Source organism: Simochromis diagramma, unplaced genomic scaffold, assembly GCF_900408965.1.
Source record: "Simochromis diagramma unplaced genomic scaffold, fSimDia1.1 OVJJ01000026.1, whole genome shotgun sequence".
In the NCBI taxonomy this organism is placed as follows: Eukaryota; Metazoa; Chordata; class Actinopteri; order Cichliformes; family Cichlidae; genus Simochromis; species Simochromis diagramma.
The window spans coordinates 3,536,565-3,557,397 of NW_024386985.1; the positions used below are offsets into that span (position 1 = coordinate 3,536,565).

The 20,833-nt window shown below is 38.8% G+C and overlaps 1 protein-coding gene across 1 annotated transcript; it reads right to left on the reverse strand.

Annotated features, from left to right (window-relative positions):
• Positions 1-7,927: 7,927 nt before the first annotated feature.
• LOC120738617 (claudin-18-like) lies at positions 7,928-11,965 on the reverse strand. The gene is made up of 5 exons (XM_040039964.1): positions 11,281-11,965; positions 8,951-9,115; positions 8,738-8,867; positions 8,531-8,641; positions 7,928-8,364 (listed from the first exon to the last, which is right to left on the reverse strand). Exons 1-5 carry the CDS (start codon positions 11,498-11,500, stop codon positions 8,223-8,225), a joined length of 768 nt encoding a protein of 255 aa, XP_039895898.1. The 5' UTR covers positions 11,501-11,965; the 3' UTR covers positions 7,928-8,222.
• Between the last annotated feature and the right edge of the window lie 8,868 nt (positions 11,966-20,833).

Consider the following 20,833-nt stretch of genomic DNA (forward strand, 5'->3'; position numbering starts at 1 on the left):
AAATATTATTTATTTTATAAAAGGTTACATTAAGCTGGAATCAAACAAGGAACAATAAGTTACTTTCCAAATCTGAAGAACTACACCCCTGAACCCTGGATTACTGCAACCTTAGCAAGAAGTGTATTTGCATAATTGCAACAGAGATCCTTCCACTTGAACCTGATCTTGGCAGATTTTGGGAAAAGATGAGAATTTTGGTATTTTATTGTTATTAGGAGGAGTTAAGAATCTATTTTTATGAAATTTCTTTATAAATCAAGAACTGTTTTGGTGGCAGTGATGATTTTAATAATTTGGGAAATCCATGGTTTAAAACCTCGTAAAATATTTCAGGTTATTTATTTAGTATTGTTTGCATGTTATGTTGTTACTGGCTGTGTAGTTTGCTGTTTTATTGTAAGCACAAATCTTCTACAGATCTCTTAAACTGTTTGTTCTGTTTTAATCTCTTAACCTCATCCAATCTATCACCTGCTTTATGAAGATGTTTAACTTATCTCACATCTCCATCTCAAAGAGTTATTAAAATGCTGAACATGCTCTTAGTTCTCCACTACATTGCACAACTGACATAGTGTGGATTATGAGGCCTCTTCCCAATTAAACACAGAGGGGAATGAATGTAATTTGGATCTGTGGGTGAGTAAAGATGAAAAACCTTACAGGATTTTTGAATTTCAGGCAAAAGCCAAATATTTAGAAACTTGAGATGATTATAAAGAAACTCAAGTTTTTCACCATTGCAGCTATTCAGAGGTCTGATAGCTGATTGCTGATAGTGAATGCATATTTTTGGTATTGTACTGATAACGTTGTCAGCAGAAGTTCAGGTTGCTGACGGAACTCGGGCTTAAAAAAAAGCATGCATGAGGTGGTGGTAACAGAGCTGATCCACACCTCAAAGGTCAAACAGAAGTCTCATTGCACGTGTGCTGTTCTCAGATAAGTTAACTTCCTTGTCCAATGTGAGTAGGGAAGAGGGGGGAGATACCAAAGTGAGTTATCAGAGCATTGAGGATGTATCAGGTAACCTTTAGTTTCCCTCATAAATCTGTGTTGTGAGTTGGATCTTGACGCTTCCTCTCAGTGAACACAGCAAACTCAAATTGTATAAGCGGCCATTGGATGTGAGCTTTGACCCTAGAAGATGTTTGAGAACAGCTAAAGTGTAGTAAATGTATTCCAGCCAGTACCCAGGGTTTTAAACGACACCTCACTAGAATGATAAAAACAAAAAACCCTGCCACATGACAACATCTGCTCAGATGTTGATGACAATATTATTGAGCATCTTAAGGATACGACTGAACCAGCCCGGGTCAGAGAGGTACCACCGCTAAAGCCCACAGATCCAGAGGTCTAACCTCCAACATCCCAATGCAACACAACCAGTTTCAGAGATCTGCTGTCCACTCAACGACTGGCTACAGCTGTTTTAGAGTTATGGAGAAGGTTTTAATATTGTGGCTGATCTCTCTTAATTATATTCTACATTAAATAGTGTTAAAAGTAGTTATTGTTGTTTTTGAATTTTTACTTCTATTTACTTTTTTTCCCCACTACAATTCTTTTTTTTTTTTTTCAACTACGGTGGTCATGTAGAGGTTCACATTTCTAGTTTTTAGACTTTTAATTAAGCTTAGTATTTCTGTCAAATAACTAACAGATCTTTGGCTTTGCTGGGACATGTTCTAGAAAAACTGCATCATTGTGCTTTGGTCGCACCTGGACCTGGATACGCAGTAGAATCATTTACTGATTTCATCATGGTAGTGCTCACCAAACCCACTGTCGCCTTATAGATGTGGAATGCCCCGTGCCTCATTTTAAGGATAAAGGTCATCACTCATAACAACTTCCTATTGATTTGGAGTAATACACTGGGCACGTGGACACATGGATTCAAATTATTTATACTTTTACATTTTTATTTTATGGTCCTGCTATTTTAAAATCAGGAGTGTTTGGATTGTACTGTCATACAGGGATGATTATTAGGCTTCCAACATTGGGAGAAAGAAAAACCGCCCAAATATTTTGTTTTCCTGCATTTTTTTAAGGAAGGTACTGTAGATAAGATCAGATTCTTCGAGTGATCAGGAAATAAGAACAACAAAAGGAAAAAAGATCTTCAATCGTGAATTTACGCTTCATTAAAAAAGCAGTGATGCTGAACTGATCCGCTAGGTGGTGCCAGAGGTCCGGGTATGAGGACATGTTTTCAGTAAAAGAGCCATTTTTCAAAGACCAGTGTGATGGAAACTGGGCCCTGTCCGCTGGACGTTACTGAAGAGCACTATGAAATATAATGGGTCCATGCTCGGCCTTGTGGCCCCGGCCTTGCAAAGCTTTAGATTACTGGTTTTTGGACCCCCAATGGACTTCAGGCTAGAAATCCTCCAGAAAGGTAATATTTTTCATAGTGAACTTCAAGACTGCAGCCAGTTGTCAGGTGTATTTGTAAAACATCTGAATATTTGAAATCTGTCTGTGCATAAAATGTCAGAAAGAAACGAAAAACGGGGATTATTATTCTTTTAGTGCCAAATGAACCTATTTAGACATCTTTAGTTGTCTGACTAACTTTCAGAAACTTCCAAATGTGGAGTTTATACCACAGAAACATGCAAAATGATCAAATATTCACATTTAAGAAACTAATTTTCTGTCAAATAACTAATCAGCTAATTTATTCAGCTGTAGAGTAATCCCTGGTGCCTAGGTGTTGGTGAAAATATTAAAATTTTCATGCATTGTAAGCAAGGGGCAAGAAAAAAAAAGCAATACATTATTGTAATCATATTATTTGTCTAAAGAAACACTGTTCATAAAATCATTGCCCAATTTGTTATTATTCATCAAACAATTGTATCATTTTAGTTCAGGCCTTTTCTGTTGTGAGTGGCTGTGTGCAGACAGGAATAGGACCCAAGGTGCAGACTCCGGAGACAGATGTGAACTCAAAACAACTTTAATGTTAAACTCAAATATAACATAACTGGAAAAATCAAAATAAACTTACACCGGCAGACTGACAGAACACACAGCTAAGTAAACGGTAGATCACGACCAGTGTTGGGACTAACGCGTTATTAAGTAACGCGTTACAGTAACTACGTTATTATTGTGGTAACGAGCACGGTAACTAGTTATTATGCCAAAATCAGGAACGCGTTAGTCGTTACTGGGATTTAGATAGGGTCGTTACTCGTTACTTCGTGTGGTGGCTATCGCGGAGCTTCCACAGATTCAGTAACATTAGCAAGTGGTGGAGGCCAGCAGGTGGATGAAGGAAAAGGGACGCAGAAGGAAAAGAGACCCGAGGCGGCCGCCGGTCCAAGTGTGAACTGAACTTCAGGTAAGAAGTTATGACCTGCAGTCTCTCTGGGTCAGATATGAACCAAGTTTAGGTGGAGTTTATTTTCGTTATACTAACGTTTTCCGTACTGCGTGCTAGCTAGCATGACGGAGTTTCTATACAGCTGGGTGGGTGCTATGAAGTTAATGATGTTGAACTTTATTATGTTCATGAGTTGCCAACCGTCCCGTCTGGTATTCAGAGAAAATATTACGCGTTTCTTATTGAGGTGAAAAGGAACAGTTTGTCCCGTAATTCAGCTACAATGAAAAAGGCACAAAGCTGGAGTTATTCTGTGTCTTTGCTGCACAGCTGCCTCTTCTTCTTTCATTCTACCCCCTCCCTCTCCCGTTTCTACTTCAATCATGAAAACTGATCAATGATCAGCTGATCGGCTCTCTTGTTTGTTTATCGCTCACTTTGCGCCAGAAAGAGGAAACCAGCGGATGTCGCGCTAAACAACAGCAGCACGTTTAAGCTTGATCAGCTGTTGTTAGAATTTATTTAATATTAATTTCTAGTATCAGCTGATGTTTGCTGGAGCCACAGCTGTAAAGCTGCTGGTCATGATATGGTTTGGTTATCTGGTGAGAGGGAAACATGAAGATGAAACCAGGAGATGTCCTTACTGAATCATCAGAGCTGAACAGGTGATGGAGAAACAGGTTTACCTTTTAGGTGACATGAATGAGTTGAAGGGAAGTTATGAACTGTTTCTGAGAGACAAATAACACCAGGATCCTTTTTTAGGTAGCTGACAGCTGGTAACTGTGCAGGGGCGGCTCTAGCAAAGTGTTGCCAGGGGGGCATGTAGGGCATTAACAGGGAGAGGGGGGCACAAAGAAATACTTTTCTTTCTTATTCTCATTTAAAATGTCTAGCTTTTAAAAAATAATTATCTGAATCTTACGACAAACGATTGATAGATTGATGCATATATACCATCAAAACAGTGTACATCACTGTCACAACAGTGTTTGTTTTCATTCAAAGGCTTTATGATTTTTCCTATAATGGTGGGCCGGTCTCTAGTCAAAATGTCCGGGCCAATTTTTTGTCCCAGTCCAGCCCTGTATGCAGCTCATCTGCAGTCTGGTGTTACCTACATCTTCCTATTCAGAAGACAGAATTTCCGAGTTCTGAGTACAATCGAAAGCACCACGACTGCAGTTTTTGTGTTGGATGTAAAAGGCGCACATGATGCTGTGACGTAGGCTAGAATCATGGCAGCAGTCAATGACGGTCCAGGCGTGGGATTTCTCTCGTGGAAATATGCACATTATCTTTTCCTTTCTATTGGTAGGTGGCACAGTGCACTTGTGGCAAGTAAGCAAGCTAGAAGACTGGCAAAGTTATGGAAGCAACACATTAACAAGAGAATTCTGAGTAAAACCAAAGTTACTTTCCCTAGTAACTAGTTACTTTGAAAGTAACGAGTAACTTGAAGTAACTGAGTTACTTTTGAGAGAAGTAACTAGTAATGTAACTAAGTTACTATTTTTAAAGTAACTTACCCAACACTGATCACGACACAGACACAAAGAAACACAGGGCTTAAATACACAGAGGGAGCAATCAGGGAATGGGTAACAGGAGGGAAACACAGCTGGGGCAAATCAGAACTGACGAGACAAGGAAGCGTAAACTGAACACACTGAGATAAGACAGAGACCTTCAAAGTAAAACAGGAAACACAAAACACAGACTGAACAAAAGACACAGACTCACATGCAGGCACTACAGTGGGACCAGGGCAGACACAGACACTGACTGGACACGGGGATATAGCAACTAAGGATACACAGAGACGCGAACTAGACAAGGGAATACAGCTGACAGGGGAGACAGAGCAACTAGAGAAGACAGAGACATAAACCATAAGACAGAACTCAAAGAAACCAAAGACTAGAAATGATAAATAATATAATAAACTCAAAAACCCTGGGTCAACGACCCAGGCATCCTAACATTTTCGTGTGTGCTTTTGCCATAATTGTGACTTTAGATCAAAGTACTGTGGATTTGCTTTGCAGAAAGGACAAGATTGAGATTGCAAAATTGCAGTGATCAGGTGTAACATATGAACACGCGAGGTTTCATACTGTTAATGTGCCACGTTACTTTTCTTAGGGAGTTAATAAGTAATGCATGAGCAATACTTTGCAATCCCAACGCAGTTACATTTACTTAATAACTGGTGAAGCTTTAGGAAAAGAAAATAGAACATGATTCTGCTGTGCCAAAAATTGTTAAGCAGAAAAGAAGCTTAAAAAGGGTTGTCTCATAGTCTCAATAACTTCCTTTAAAATTAAATTAAAACAATTAATGACTCACTTTAAGAGTGATTAAATGTTATTAAATGTAACTACTACTTATTACTTTCATTAATTTCAATTATCAAGAAATGTGATTTCATGCAAATCACTGAAACTCTCTTTGCTGGATTTAAGGGCATAATCCAGCAGAGTAACAGACAGCTGTGCTGTCGTGGTATGAAAGATCAGTCCTGTTACATCTGAACAGTCAGCAAGGATTATACCAAAGACACAGCATCTATCTGAGGAAGGAGCACAGATTTTATTCAATTACACTGAAACAATGTGGAAGTAATTTTATTTATCATTGGGCGCTGCAGGGCAAGAGATAACATGTAACTGATGACCACTTGTTTTGATAACGCTAATAGGATAAACAACACAATAATCAATATGAGTGTTGTTTCAGATGGTTGGAGCATGACTTGTATGAAAGCAGAAATAAACTGTTTTGGCTTTTGATAAATGTAATTTCATTTTTCTCAAGATTTCTTTCAAGTACACATTTTACAAAGTGCAGAAAATTTAATCATGTTAAAACTTTCAAAGTATAAGAGTGTCAAAACTATGGTGCAGTCTTATGAAAAATCAGCTGTCCCTAAATTAATTACTACATTATATGTACATTTCACAAGCCTCTTCACACTCATTTTCCACTGGTTAGTTTCAAACTGTACAAACCTACTAAATGTCGCTGCACCATTAGAACATAACCAATGTCCTAGAAAGTAAACACTTCAGTATATATGGCTCATAGACTGTATGGTGAGGAGGGAGCTCTGGCTAATAAAGTCCTGTCTGGAAAACAGTAGCAGATCTTGGTATTTTATAACACTTGCTGAGTTGTCTATCAGATTCTGACTGAGATTATTTCTTTTTGCAACCAGAAGAGTGGCCCCTTCAAAATACATTTGCATTTGTTTTACTTTTCAGACCCAGAAGCTATATTCATGCTCAAGAGGAGAGTAAACTAGCCTCTGTAAAAACAAAGCCATTGTATTTTTATAGGTTGTAAAATAATTCCTAAAACAGTAGTTTTAGGTGGATAAAAGGCCTTAAGGTTAGTCATGTTAGAGCAGGTATGACTTTGCTGCATGTATGAATGCACATTAAAATAATACATTCATAAAATAAACTTTAATTCCATTTAACCAATAGTACCAACAACAACATTTGGTCAGTTAGGCAAGAATTAGACATGACATTTGCTATTTTTATTTATTTATTATTTGTTTATTTATTAAAGTATCAGGTTAATGTGGCAAACATGTTATCTTTTCCACTCCAGTTCAAAATGGGGATGCATTAGCAAGCTAATGCTAATTTGCTAATGCTAACGTTGACTAAGCTAGCTGGCAACAGCAGCTGCATTTTGAAAAAAATAGTATGATGTTAAGGAAGGGTCCATAAAGAGACTCTGTAAGACTTTGTAAAGAAAAGAAAGGTTCACTTAAAGAGGCTCTCAGATACAATTTAACCGTGGTTCCACTGAGCTGATGTGTGTCTAAATTCCTCGAAAGGCATAGCAAAGGTTTGTCTATTAAGAGTTTGACTGGAAAGCCCCAACCTGGAAACAGACCTTCATCCAAGTAAGTAGAAGATACGTTACTGACATAATATCACAAACAAAACTGTTAAAAAAAACTTTGGAGCATTTAAAACAAGAGGTGGGTCATGTGAAAAAGAACGTTTTCGCAAGACTCTGTTCCTGTGAAAAACTAAACTCCACCTCATGATTCAGTAACTTGAATGATTTTCTGTATGAGTCAGTCTCACGTTGTTGTGGAAGAATTTCACAACAACTCATCACCCTTCACACACCGTGCTGACGGATGTATGAACACCTCTGCTTGGAAGAGCCATACCTGTTCAGTGTTTTTCTAATTTAACTGTCATGAACTTTAACATTTACATAATAACTAAAGACTGTGGATTCTGAGATGTAGCTGCTGGAGTTTTCCAACATCTCTGAGCACTGTACAATCTGACCTTGAGGTGAATTTGCAGGGACATTATGTCAACACACGTCCGACAGCTCGAGACCAGCAAACTGCCAAAACCTCTGCTTTTGTAGAGGCACTCACACTTGCTGATAATCAGTAAATCAAGTACATTTAATTAGCATATGGATGCTTCTTAGCCTCTTAATTTCTGTGGGAGCAGTAGGTAGTAGTAGTTGTTGTATTGCATCTTAGTGCTTCCCTACTGGGTAGATTTCACAAGAACCTGTGCAAATATCCCTTTGTTTTAATTTTTATTTTTTATCCCTGTCAAACATTACATTTGCACATTCCTCCACTGAGTTTAATATATGCGTTATGTGTTGTGCTACTGAATTTAGTGTCAGAACAGGTAAGAATCACCTTTTATTTAACACAGACACACATACAAAATATACAGCACAGACTTTATAATTGTGATTACATTTGAAAAAGTAACATGAAATTAGGCCTGAAACCGGTCTTCCAAATTAAAGTAGAGAGAAATAAAAAATGAATGCTGAATGTAGAAAAGTTATCACAGAGCGTATTAAAACAGACATGGTTCTACACGTAGTCAAATCTCTGGTTTGTCTGCCTTCCATCCATACTCTGAGCTTTGTAGGAGTCGTTGTAGACGGGCTGGGATCTGGTGTCAGGCCTGTACATCGTGTTCTGGGAGGCAGCTTTGTAGGCCATCCCATCATACCTGAGGGATAGCGTCACATACATCAAACACTGAAAATATAATCTGTGTGCGTACTGTATTTTGCCCTATTTTGCAGTTTTCACATCTCTGCTACTTTATTGTTCAGGAACACAGAGGTTACTGTCCCTACCAATCTTTTTAAAGATCACAAATAGTTATAAATTACCGGTGTTTCTCTGGTGTCATTGCACGGCAGGCCAGGCACATCAAGATGCCACCGATGAACAAGATAGCGCCACCGATCCAACCCACGAAAAGTGCAGGGCCAAAAGTATACCTGAAAGATTATTAAGGTTAAACATTACCAAAATTAATTCAGCAGGTAATATATTACTATATATATATATATATGCTAATTTCAGTTTATCTTTACCTTGGCGTCAGAGCTCCCGTTAGTCCACCAACATTGCCTGTACTGCTGAATCCACTGGCAAATGTAGTGAACTGAAAACTTTGTACAATCAAATTAGCAAAGGCTGACACCCCAGCAATCCCACAGACACCTGAAAAAAAATCCGAATTAATGCTGGTATTATCGCAAAACCGTTCTTCTTCGATATCACCTGAGCATTGTTAGTGAAGTAACCTGCGAGGAGAAGCATGATCCCAGCCGACAGAGTCATGGTGGCTTTCAAGTTGTCCTCCATGTTCCCCATTTTCAAGCACTTCAGCGAGAATATGGCGATCAGTAAGCCGATAGCGCCAAGGACAATCCCAACAATCATCAAGGCTCGGACGGCTTGGAGCAGAGCTGAAAATCAAAGTTATGACATTTAGCATATGTTTAGGATATATCTGTTTGTGAGATTGGTATTACCTTGTAGATACTTTAAGATTTATCAAAAAGAAAATGAAAAAAGAAAAAGAAAATGCTGCCAATTAACTCAATGAGTTTAAATAAATAAAAGAAATACAATATTCAAACAACCCAAACCTAAATATATTTCAAATGAGTAGAAAATTGAAATGTATTATAATACATAAGTTCAAATTTTAGGTTTAAATATTTCTGGAGTGTTGCAAGTTAAGCATGCATGTTAAAATATCTTCTTTTTATGGTTAATGTACTGCGCTGTATGTTTTAGAAGGCAACACTGTGCCTTGTACAGCTTCAGTTATTATGTACTAAAGGTAATATATACAAAAAATGTGATTATGATTTGACTACGCAACATTATATTAAAAGGTTTAAATTAACTTTTACTCAGCATCATTTATATTCATCCAGTCATGAGAAGCTCTTTTTAAAAACCACTTGAAGTTTTGACAATACATTTCGCTAATTATATTTTTGTACTTTTACTTCTGAGTACTTCTTTGATCATGGCCACCATAATACAAATCACACACTAGAAACTAATTATAACTGTAAGGTAGCAGCTTCAATAGTTCAATATATTTTGTCACAGGAAAACGGCAGGTCGGCCATCATTAAAAGTTTCCGCTGAAGATAATATCTGGCATAAAAGAGACAAGAGATATCGTCATTAGAAACTGAACTTGCTTTTATTTTCGTAATTAGTTCGAAACCGTGGTTAAAATGAGTAAAATGTAATACAAAAAGAGATCAAGGTGTTTTACAGCATAATACAATCAACTATTATGCACGGATTTCTACCTTCTTCTACATATATTATGGAAATATATGAATCCATAGACATACAAGAATAACTGGGCTGAATTACAAGTTTAGCAGTAGTTCTAAAAAGTCTCTGAAAGGGGGTCAAAATCCCCGGCAATAGTAAATAATATTAGTTTTACTGATGCACATGTGCATCATGAATAGAGGCAGGAAAAGCCCGACACTCACGGCATTCACTTTCAATTAAAATGTTTTAAAAAGGAAGAAAAAAAGCACATTACAGTTATTTTCCAGCACTCATAAATCAAAGCAGCGTGTGGTGAAACACACTGAACTAAATACCATCTTTCAGCGTCCTCAGATATTGTACCTGTATTATTCTAGATTTAATCCCTTAAGACCTTATATACAATATGCTCTACACTACATTCAGCTGTTAAGTACAGAGTGTGGAAATGTACTTTACATTGTGTGACACTCTGCTAAAGCTTGTGCTTGCTCAGCTAAGCTTTGGATGTCTCATCAAATTTCTATTTGATTCCGGAGAGACACCATCTTTTCTGCAGTCGACTGCATTTTTATTCCAGGGCTGGTCGGAAAAGTGGCAGGGGGTGGAAACGGGGGGGAAAATCTGCCCTAAAACCTCCCAAATATTCTAAAGTACCTTCCGAGGTCCTTTAGAAAATGTTCTCCTTAATCCGACATGTCGAGAAATATTTGATAAATGTCTTTTTCTCTTGGAGTGTAATTCTCTTACCTGGCAGGCCAAGTATGGTGAAATAAGGCCGACACTGTGTGGTACCGTACGTCGTCCCTACACACGACTTCCATAAACCAGAATAGGTATAAAAATTTGTTATTACTGTAAAAGATCGGTCTTGTAAGCTCCACTCGTCCATTGTTGTTGCAGCCGATATTAAAAACAGGCCCAACGCCGACAACATGAATCCTATTAACTGGGTCATTGTGGCAGCCATTTTAGATGTCCCACTCAAACTGAGTTACCACCAGAGTCAGACAGTCATGAAATGGCAGTGTTTGACTGCTGCCTGCTGTTATGTAGGCTTCGACATGGAACAGACCTTATCTGATGTTTACCCAAGACTTACTTCCAGGTTTCGGGAAACTGTGGGGAGCACATTTTCCCCTCCTTTCGAAACACGGTGTGAAAACACACGGCAAACATGGTTCTTTGTATTGTTCTTCTTTCTGAATTAATATTTAAACCACCTACATGTATTGCATACCCCCCCCCCCCCCCCCCCCCCCCCAAAAAAAAAAAGTCAATTTCATTTTTTTGCCATGTGTGTTGGTATTATTGATTTAAAACATACCTGGCAGGCCAAGGATGGTGAAGTATGGTCGACACTCTGTGAAGCCGGAGCTCTGCCTAACACAGGACCTCCACAGGCCCGAGTACGAGTACACGGCTGTCACAACGTTGTCAAAGAGGTCTTGTGTGGCCCACTGGTCCATCCCCGTCGCCGCGATTATTCCCGCTATTCCTATCAAACTCAGAACGAAGCCTAAACCCTGACACAACGTGGCCGCCATGCTGCCGTCTTCTTTCTGCCGCTGGAAACCGTCAAGTGCTCTCAGCTCAGCCTTTCCTCAGCACTGCAGCTGTGTTTGAATATGATATCGTCCAGTATGAAGTCTAAAAGGACTTTACCAGTAACCCTGCGTGTTTGCACTTATGTACAGATTTGGGTGGAGCGTATCGGTATCAGTGTCGATTAATGTTGGTAAGGAGTGTTCGTCGTGTAGAGGGTTGGAAGTCTGTTTGTGAGTTTGTGTAAATGGTCTTTGAAAATCTAAAATGAGGAAATGATGATGGTCTGTTGGTAAATTTGGAGAAGGAGGTCATTCAACTTCTATACCAGATTTTTGGGTAGAAATGGTAAATAGACAGGTTCTTATATAGCGCTTTTCTACTCTTTTGGAACACTCAAAGTGCTTTATACAACAATCATCTGAGTGTTCGTTAATCTAAAAAGAAATAAAGTTAGACCACTTCATTTGATTTTAGATTAACAAACACTCAAGGTCATGTTTTAGTCATGCCATGAAATTGATCCTTTTACAGTATTTTCTTCTGCTTTAAACACGTCACCACAATAAATGTGTCACAAGAATGACCTACTTCCTGATTCTGAACGAATCTGAACACATAGTGTGCAGACTGGTTTTTTATAACTAAGTCCAATAGGTTCTTTCTACCTGGACTGTTCAGACTTGGTTTGGTCAGATTTGAGTGACAGTAGCTGGAAAATGAGGATCATACGTTGCTGTTTTATAAAAGTAAAGCCAAAGCCAAACAATCCAGAACAATACAAGACAGAACAATTGTGGGGACTTGGCTCAAGAGGGGCGTGCTCACATTTGGACCTTGAAACTGCACAGGCAGGCATTACAAAGCAGACTCTGATTGCAAATGTCAGCACACGCCTCTTGAAAGTTTCAAAAAACAAGCAGTCTTTTAATATTTAATCGTAACGTCATAAGCACTTTCTGCAAAGTTGTTAAGCTAGCCAACATGCTACCATTCAAAACTGACAAGAATCTTTCAGGGACCATTGATCCATCTACTGTTTGCTAAACCCTCAAGAGAAATGGTCTCAGTAGAAGGGCGACTGTCAAGAAAACAACCTCAAGAATATTTTAAGGAAGAGGAGAGAAAACGCCAAGAGGCCAAATTCCCCAAGAACTAAATTGAAAACCATAGCAACAGGAAGTGATGAGTAAATGTGAAACTTTTGGATCGAATCATCACTTACACCCCCCCAAGAATGATGCAGGAAAAGACAAATATTGGAAAAATCCAAATTTACAGTACAAACAATACAAAAGCTGTGTAAACAATTTCATATTGGTGAGATGGGATCCAAAGTATTTAGCTAATGATTACAAAGGTTTCAATGAAGTACGACCCTTTTTTGTTGTAACATAACATCATCTCAGTTTCTGGTCATATTTTTGTCCGAGATATGTTGTTATAGTCACGACATAACAAGAAACAATAACGAGAATGATATCATTAAGACAATCTTGTAAAGATGAGGACAGTTTTTCTGGTTTAATACGAATCAGATTATTTTTATTCTGTTATGTTATAATTGAATAGATCAGTTTTGAAAAAATTGCAATAAGCTGCCATGTACTTGGACTTGTTTTCTTTCTTTTAAATAACTGACAAAATTAGGTTATTTCAGAACAGGGCATGCGGGTTTAGGCCATGTCCTGAAGATGGGAAGCCCGGCGTGTCAGTAGCAGCAGGCAGGATACTGTGAGATGTAAATATGCTTCTCCCACTTACTGCCGATTACTTCTGTCTGTCATCCAAGGTAGCACTCAAGCATTTCACTCTGTTGATTCACTCTGAATCTTTCCCCAGGAGAGGTGAACAGAAACAGCGGTCGGAAATAAAGCATTAAAATGTGCTTGCACCCACAACAGTTTTGCTTTTATCAGCTTAGATGATTGCATTAACATGGTACTTTCAAGATTTATTTTGAGCGTTATTCTTCACTAAACTGTATGTTAGACTTGTAAAAATGGTTTCAGTTTAGAAGCACAACATCTGCAGATTAAATATTGTTCTATGCCTCTGCCAGGCTGTTAAACGATACTGGATGACAGCATTGTTGGGGTGGGTGCTGCGTATCGTTGTGGCACCAGCAGCCAGTCAGGCGAAAGTAAATACTGATACGATTGTAGTGAACTGAAACCAATTTGCCTGTGGCTGATATGTCGGGGAGAACATTTGAGACACCGGGACTGAATTGAAACTGGGTTGGGGCCTTGTTCGGAGTAAAAACACAGCCTCTGCCGCTCAGTATTCACACATTTATATATAATTTCTTTACTTTTTCATCTTTTCATTTGACATTAAAACTGCTGTTGCCATGATTTCGTAATTTCAAAATAACCTAAACACAGTTTCAGCCCTTAGTCTCAGTGCAAGCACACAAGTAATACACAAACTAAAATAAAGGAAATTAAACCTAATAAAATACAAGAGAAGAACATTGTTAAAAAACATTAAACTACACCGCCTCTCTGGCCTCTTTTCCCACACAAAAATTACTCCTGAAAGTTTTCTGAAAACAAGTCTAATGGCCCACCCAGTGAAATGTACCCTTACATAGGTGGCCAGATTTGATTAACATCCTTTGAAATACCAGCAGCTAGTAACAGGGTGTACTAATGATTTTTGCTGTCTGCTGGGCAAAGCCATTTATCCCCCAGCAGGCCAAACCTTGAGCAAATAACTTCTCTAGCTTCTGCTAGAACCACTGTTTACTTATCACGAGCTGCCCATGAAAATGCACATAAAAAGAGAAGGTACTTCACAGAGATTTGTTCACTGAAGGTGTTTGTTCTGCTGTGAATAAGACTGTAAGAAACAGCTGACATTGCCTCCACATGTCAGTAGGTCTGCAGCCACAAACTCTCACTGTACCACTCAATACTGTCAAAACCTAAACATCTACATTAATGCACAAAATGTTGATATTTTCATTTGATCCATATATAGCTAAGCAGACAAAAGAGTAATTAAGAAACATGCATTTTCTCACAAAATAATAAAATACCGGCTTATTACTATAACATATTTGTGTCCAATACTCCTTTTAGCCGTGTTTGGGTTATAGCAACTTGGGGAAATGTCTGAGGGGTTTAATGGCCAGCTACAAACTTCTTCTGGATTGAAACAGGGATGGAAACCTTTCAAATGTCGGAGTCGAAGCCAACTAGACTTGTTTTATAGCTTCATGAAGATGTTTCATCTCTCATCTAAGAGGCTTCTTCACCTCTAAGAGCCGAAGTGAAGGAACAGGTATTTAACACCTATGCATTTCAACCTTGGAGGTAGTCCTGAGACATGTCACATGATGACCTAGGCTGTCCTCCTGTGAGTTATTAAAGTCGCATGGGTCAAGGTGTGAGTGGGGGTTGAATTGCCAGGGAAGGGATCTCAAGACTGAGTTATAGCTGGTCTCAAAGGCCACCACCTCTGTTCATTGATGGTGAACCATCACTACCTCACTGGGAGATAAACTCTTGGTGCTCCCCATCACCTTTTAGAACCGATAAAGCCTCCCGGATGAGAGTGACACATCTTCATGAACCTGCCTTGAACTCAAGTATTCAGTATTGAGAACTTACACAGACACAGTTGAGAAGGTAGATTAAGAAAACCCACATGTGTCAAAATCTTTTTCAGTAAATTTAGGAACGAGTTGTACTTGAATAGCTACTTTAGCACAATGTAGCTAAAGTAGCTCACGTTTACCCATATCTGGACCAATGTTTTTACTCAGCTAGTGCAAATTTGGTCTGAGGTGGTGGGTTGATAGTGTTTCCAGAGTGTGAAGGGCAACAGCTGCACTCCTTATTAGACAGTCCTGGCTCCTATGAGAAATGATGGTGAAGACAACAAGCTGCAACTCTCCTGGGAAGAGTCCTCCCTGGAGAAAGTAAACGTCTCTCCGTCTAGCTGCAGTTGCTGTTAGCATTGCAAATCCTTGTTTGGAAAGACATGTTCGTGATTCTGTGAATACAAGAGGTTAATCTCATGGCAATCCATTCAGCAGCTGTTAAGACTTTTCTTGTGGTGCATAAAAGTCACAAAAGATCATCAGAACTCATACTCTGTTGACTGTGAATGTTTTTCACTGGTTTTTGCCTGGATTCAAATATTTAGTTGAGGAGTTTCAAAACTTGTATAATGACTCTTTGTTGATGCAGTGAATATATCTCATGTAGGAGGGGATACAGCACAATCTGCTGCTGTCATTTTCTATAACTTTTTTTTTAAAGGAAAAAAAAGAGAGAGAAAGTTTGGAGACAAACCTTGAAAGAAAATTTCCACACCAACTTCTATTTTGAACTCCAGTCAAGAGCTCCATTACCACTCAGGCTACAATAAGAAAACACTAGAAAGAGATGTGCTGAAATGATGAAAGGCTGTCTCAGAAAATGGTAGAAAAATGGCCCATTTACTGTCCTCCACCTTTTGGGAGTCTAAATGGATTTTTATTCAGCAATCAGTGCACTGCCTCCTGACGAACACTAGAGGGCAGAGTGAGTGCAGAGAACAGAGGCTGCGATCACAGCAGGGAGCTAACTTGCAGGGAGTGTGATAAGGAGGGCTTTCACGTTACAGGGCCTGGAGTGCTGTTTCTCTGAGGGCATCGGGAACTTCAACAAAATATGAGCAGGTCAGAAGGAGGACAATCAGCATTTCGGTGCATTTTCCCTCCTGTGAATAAGGCGGCGCATGAGCGAAATCAGTATGAATTAACAGTGTTGGTTAAAAAAAGAAAAAAAGCAGCTTTAACAGGAGCCAGAAGGCAGTGTGAGTGGTCTAGCTGTGGTAAATGAGTAACACTCACCCACTTCAAACATCCTAACAATGAACGCTACCTGGGCAGCCAGGGAGATGAGCACAGCCCCCACAAATCTGCTACATTTGAAGAATGATAGAAAACTTCAAAAATCCCTGAGCAATTAACCAATCACAGTCCAGCAGGACAGTGTGACAGAGTGCACACATCATTGGTCGACAGGCTCACATCCGTTATGCTTTCAGTGGGGCGAGATCTAAATTAGAGAGCCAATTAACTCTGCTAATAGCCCTCTCCTATTTAATCTGGAAGACAATGGAGATTGAAGAAGAAGCTTTTACAATATCCTCTTTCTGCCACGATTCTGAGGGCCCGCGTTTGCCTCCTTGTTTTCACTTCAATTAGCCCAGTGCTTTCTATGATTAAGTACCTATAATTATTTTTCAATTAAGGCTTTGATCTGGTGTGTACTGTATACAGCTCCTTAGCGTGCTTGGAAGAATGAGGATGAAACAGTAAATTTGTTCTCTTCTGTGTTGTGTTGATGAGGGTGCAAGTGAGATTAAGCTGCTGAGAGCGAGTGCAGCCCCAGAACTTGATCAAGATTCTCACCAGCGTTAAACTTTCTTTGGTTCTTGTTCTTTGTTGGCATTTACGGAAGTAATGTAGCGTTTATTTATTTTTCCATGCTGGAAAAAGTGGAAATGGGGGAAAAATCAAATTCCCACAACACCATTATTGAAAAAAAAAATACGATTTATAAGCTGTTGGTGGAGAATATTCTCTCAAAAAGGAGTAGAAGCAAGCAAAAAAACAAAACAAAAACAGAATACAGCCAACCAGATAGCTCCAGAAATAAGCTTGAAATTATTCAAAGTAAAAGTATTGCAAGTTTTTTTATTTGTTCCACAGAAACATTTGAGACCTGTGAATATGTGTAGGTTGTAGCAGCTCCCATGCATAGACTTACCTGAGTACCACCTTGTGTTAATTTGATTACTACTATCAATAATTCCAATTTTATAAAAACTTCATGGCTCAACCAATATCCATGTTTGACAGTTCAAATTTTTAAGGCATATGCAAAACAAAATAGCTCATTTAAGGGGAGCTATCTGCTTATCCAATAAGCAAATACAGCAAAATCCAAAAGGTCAGAGGTCAGGTTAAAGGTGACAGTGCCACAGAAAGGAAAGCCGATCTATAACCACAAGATAAAGTAAGGGAAGTTACTTTATTTTGTGGTTCTAAAATCACTTCAGCAAAATTCATAAAGCAAACATATTTCTTTTAAATTTTCATTATAAAATATGATTCATACTTTTTATTAATGATCAAGTACTAGTAAATGAGTCAGGTATCAGATTAAATAAGAAATCATGACAAAACTCTAGCCTTTATGCGAGTGGCAGATAGGTACAAAACCAGTTATAATAAGAAGCAGTATTATGGTTAAAGGATGTGTATAACATGGTAACTGGTAGGTAATAAAAACAAATAGGTTATTATTACAGTCATTTTATGCACTTCCTTGGATGCACGGTCTGTAACAAGCTATTTTTCAGGTAAAATTTTAACCTGTAAAGTAGCTAACCACCGTATAATATTTCCTTCTGAAATCTGGAGACTTTAAGTATGAAGTTGTATGAATGTTTTTAAACTAAAGCACTGTCTGTCTTAGTTTCCTGAAAGACCACAGTGTGCTCTTTGGTGTTGCATTATAGGCAGAGGTAAAGATCAATAAAGATGTCAGCAAAACAAAAAAAAACAAGAAGAAGTGCTTGATCCGCTCATGCACAACACGGCGCTTAATAACACTTATTATAATTCCTCTGTTTACCTATAGCTACCTGACCCAGGAGGTTGATCAAAAGCGGCGTGATGTGCAGGGTAAAATGACAGTCTGGGTTAATTATCTGTAAAGCCGCTGGGATTAGAGGCATTCACAGTAAAATGCAACCCTCGGGGTGGTGAAAAGGTAAAACGCGTTTTCTGAAGGGAAAGCCCAGGATCTACTCTTAAACACACTCGCCCAAACAGAGAAGCTGTGTTAGAATGACTGGATTTTATCTCAGCATAAACCAAAGATAGCACCATGCATTCATTGTGTGATATTGTATTTATTTATTTATTGCAAAAGTAATTAAAGCATCCTTAAAAATATTTTGTTTCATTACAATGCTGCCCTGCAAGAGGGTCATGCAGTGCATGCCGAAACTCACCAGCATCTGTTATTATAGTAAGTAGGGTTTATTGATGGAGATGATGATCCAACATATTAGTAATTGTTACTAATTAGTTAAAATTTGCAGTAGCCAGTCACTGAAGAATTCAAGATGTGCACATTCGTTTTCTATATAAGTAACATAAGGCTTAGTTATATACGCACAGAATAAAACCAGTGCAGCTGGTAACATCATCACTAAATGTCTCCTTATTTCACATAATTTAAAATGCAAGCGCCTCTTCAGATGAAAAAATAAAAGTTTACATGTTGTTTAACAGTTCCTTAAACACAGTCCTCCCCTAAAAGTACACAGGAATCTCACAAGTAATAATTTAAGATCTTAAGACGTGTCTGAGGGAACAGTTAATACATGGACAAGGCGGCATGCACGCTGCCAGTGCAGCCAGTCAGAATAAAATGCAAATGAGGGAAAATCTTACATGGATTTAACAAGAGCAAGAACAGTTTTTCCCAACCAAAATCCATCGCTTACACAACATTTCAAGTTATTGATACATAACTGAGGGAGACCCTGAGTTCATAGCTGCGAAGCTCTGAGCACTCCAACTCAGCTCTCTGCTTCTTTGAAATGTTGCTTCATCTTAAGAACGTTTACATTACCTGACTGAGGATGCTAAGGGTTAAAGGTGTCATCGTTAACTTCAGCTTGAATTGACCTGTTTTTCTTTTCTTGCTGGTTTTGTTTTCTCCTCCGAGCAGGTAGTTGATGTAGATTTGAACTAAATTTAAGCTTTTGCTAAAATGCCTGAAGTTTTATTCTTGAATCCTTGGGAGCAGAGATCCATTCATCTATACGGAAATCATTTCCTAATAGATTTAAAGAGAAAGAAAAACTTTGACTAAAATTCTAGCAGTAAGAAAACACTCAACACAAGCAAGATCGAAACCCCCCTGGCTACCTGAGTATCTAGACCCAAACTGGTGCCATATGATAAAATGTGAACAGTTAGCTATCTAACTATCAGTTCTGTTATTCGTCTTATTTACTACTTATGCAAATTGCAACTTATAGTGCAAAATTATCTGCATTACATGTAATTAAGAAAATGCATTTCCACTTTATTTAACCAGCCTCAAAGCTTTAACCCCTCTTTGTCCTCAAGTCTGTCCTCTGCTCATTGTTTGTAGGGCATAATGGCTTCCAGCACACAACAGTTTATTCAAAAATGATTTACACCACAAAAATGTACAAAAAAACAAGAACATCACTGACATTTATGAGCACGTCAACCTCTTATTCTTACATTCAGGCCTACTTCCCGTGTTTCAAACTTTTCTTCTTCCCAACTGAGGGTGAGAAACTGAAATCCACTGAGAGATGAGTAATTAACTCCTTTACTGTAATTAAAACACTAAAGTCTCTAAAGGGTGTCAGGCTCCTAATGAGATGTGACATTTTAGAGTCTCTGCGTACCCAAAACTGTACTGTCACCATGCACTACGTAAGGGAGAGGAAGTGTTCGCAGCTGGGCAAGGAGAGAAAAAAAAAAGAAAAAAATAAATAAAAGAAGAGTGGAAGTAAGAGGAAGATGGGACGCTTTCATTACCCTAGAAGGGTAGAGAGAGGAGGAAATAATGAAATATCAGGCCTTTGTGAAAAATAGAAAAATAAAAATGGGAGGTGCAGGTAGCGAGGAGGAGGGGGAGAAAGGAGGGGAGGTAGGAATTGTGTCTGAAACATTTTGTATGACCTCCTCCCTCGCCCATCCATCAGGCAGGCTGGCTCATTATTCTAACTAGCCAGTTCTTTTCTTCTGTTGCGGGACGCCATCAGCTGCAATCTGCATGCCAATTATCGGCCAGACCCCCTGATACCCCTGCATGGAAAATGATCTGTCAAGGAAAAAAAAAAAGAAAGAAAGGAAACGAAAAAGCGAGAAGGCTCGTGCACTGTAGCCCCAATCTCTCTCCACCCGCCCACCCCCATCTCCCTCCTTTTACACTCCATTCCACTCGCTCTGCTTTCCTGTACAGCAGTGACAGGGCTTCCTAGAAAATTAATCTATGGAAAGAGAAGAAAAAAATTATAAATGTAGCTATTCTCCCACTCCGGCCGCTCAGTTCTCTGGGCTCCGGAGGGCAGGGGAAGTGGAGTTTGTGATAATTGCCAGGGAGAGGGGGGCGATAACAAAGGGACACTCTTCCCCTGAATGTTACACTAAGGGCAAGAGGAGCGGTCATGAAGCAACCATCATGATTTTTACGCTCCCAGGTATGCACTCTTCTTTTCCCCTTTCATTCCCTTCTATTTCATCATCAAATTACAGATGAGATGAGCAGCCATTCCTG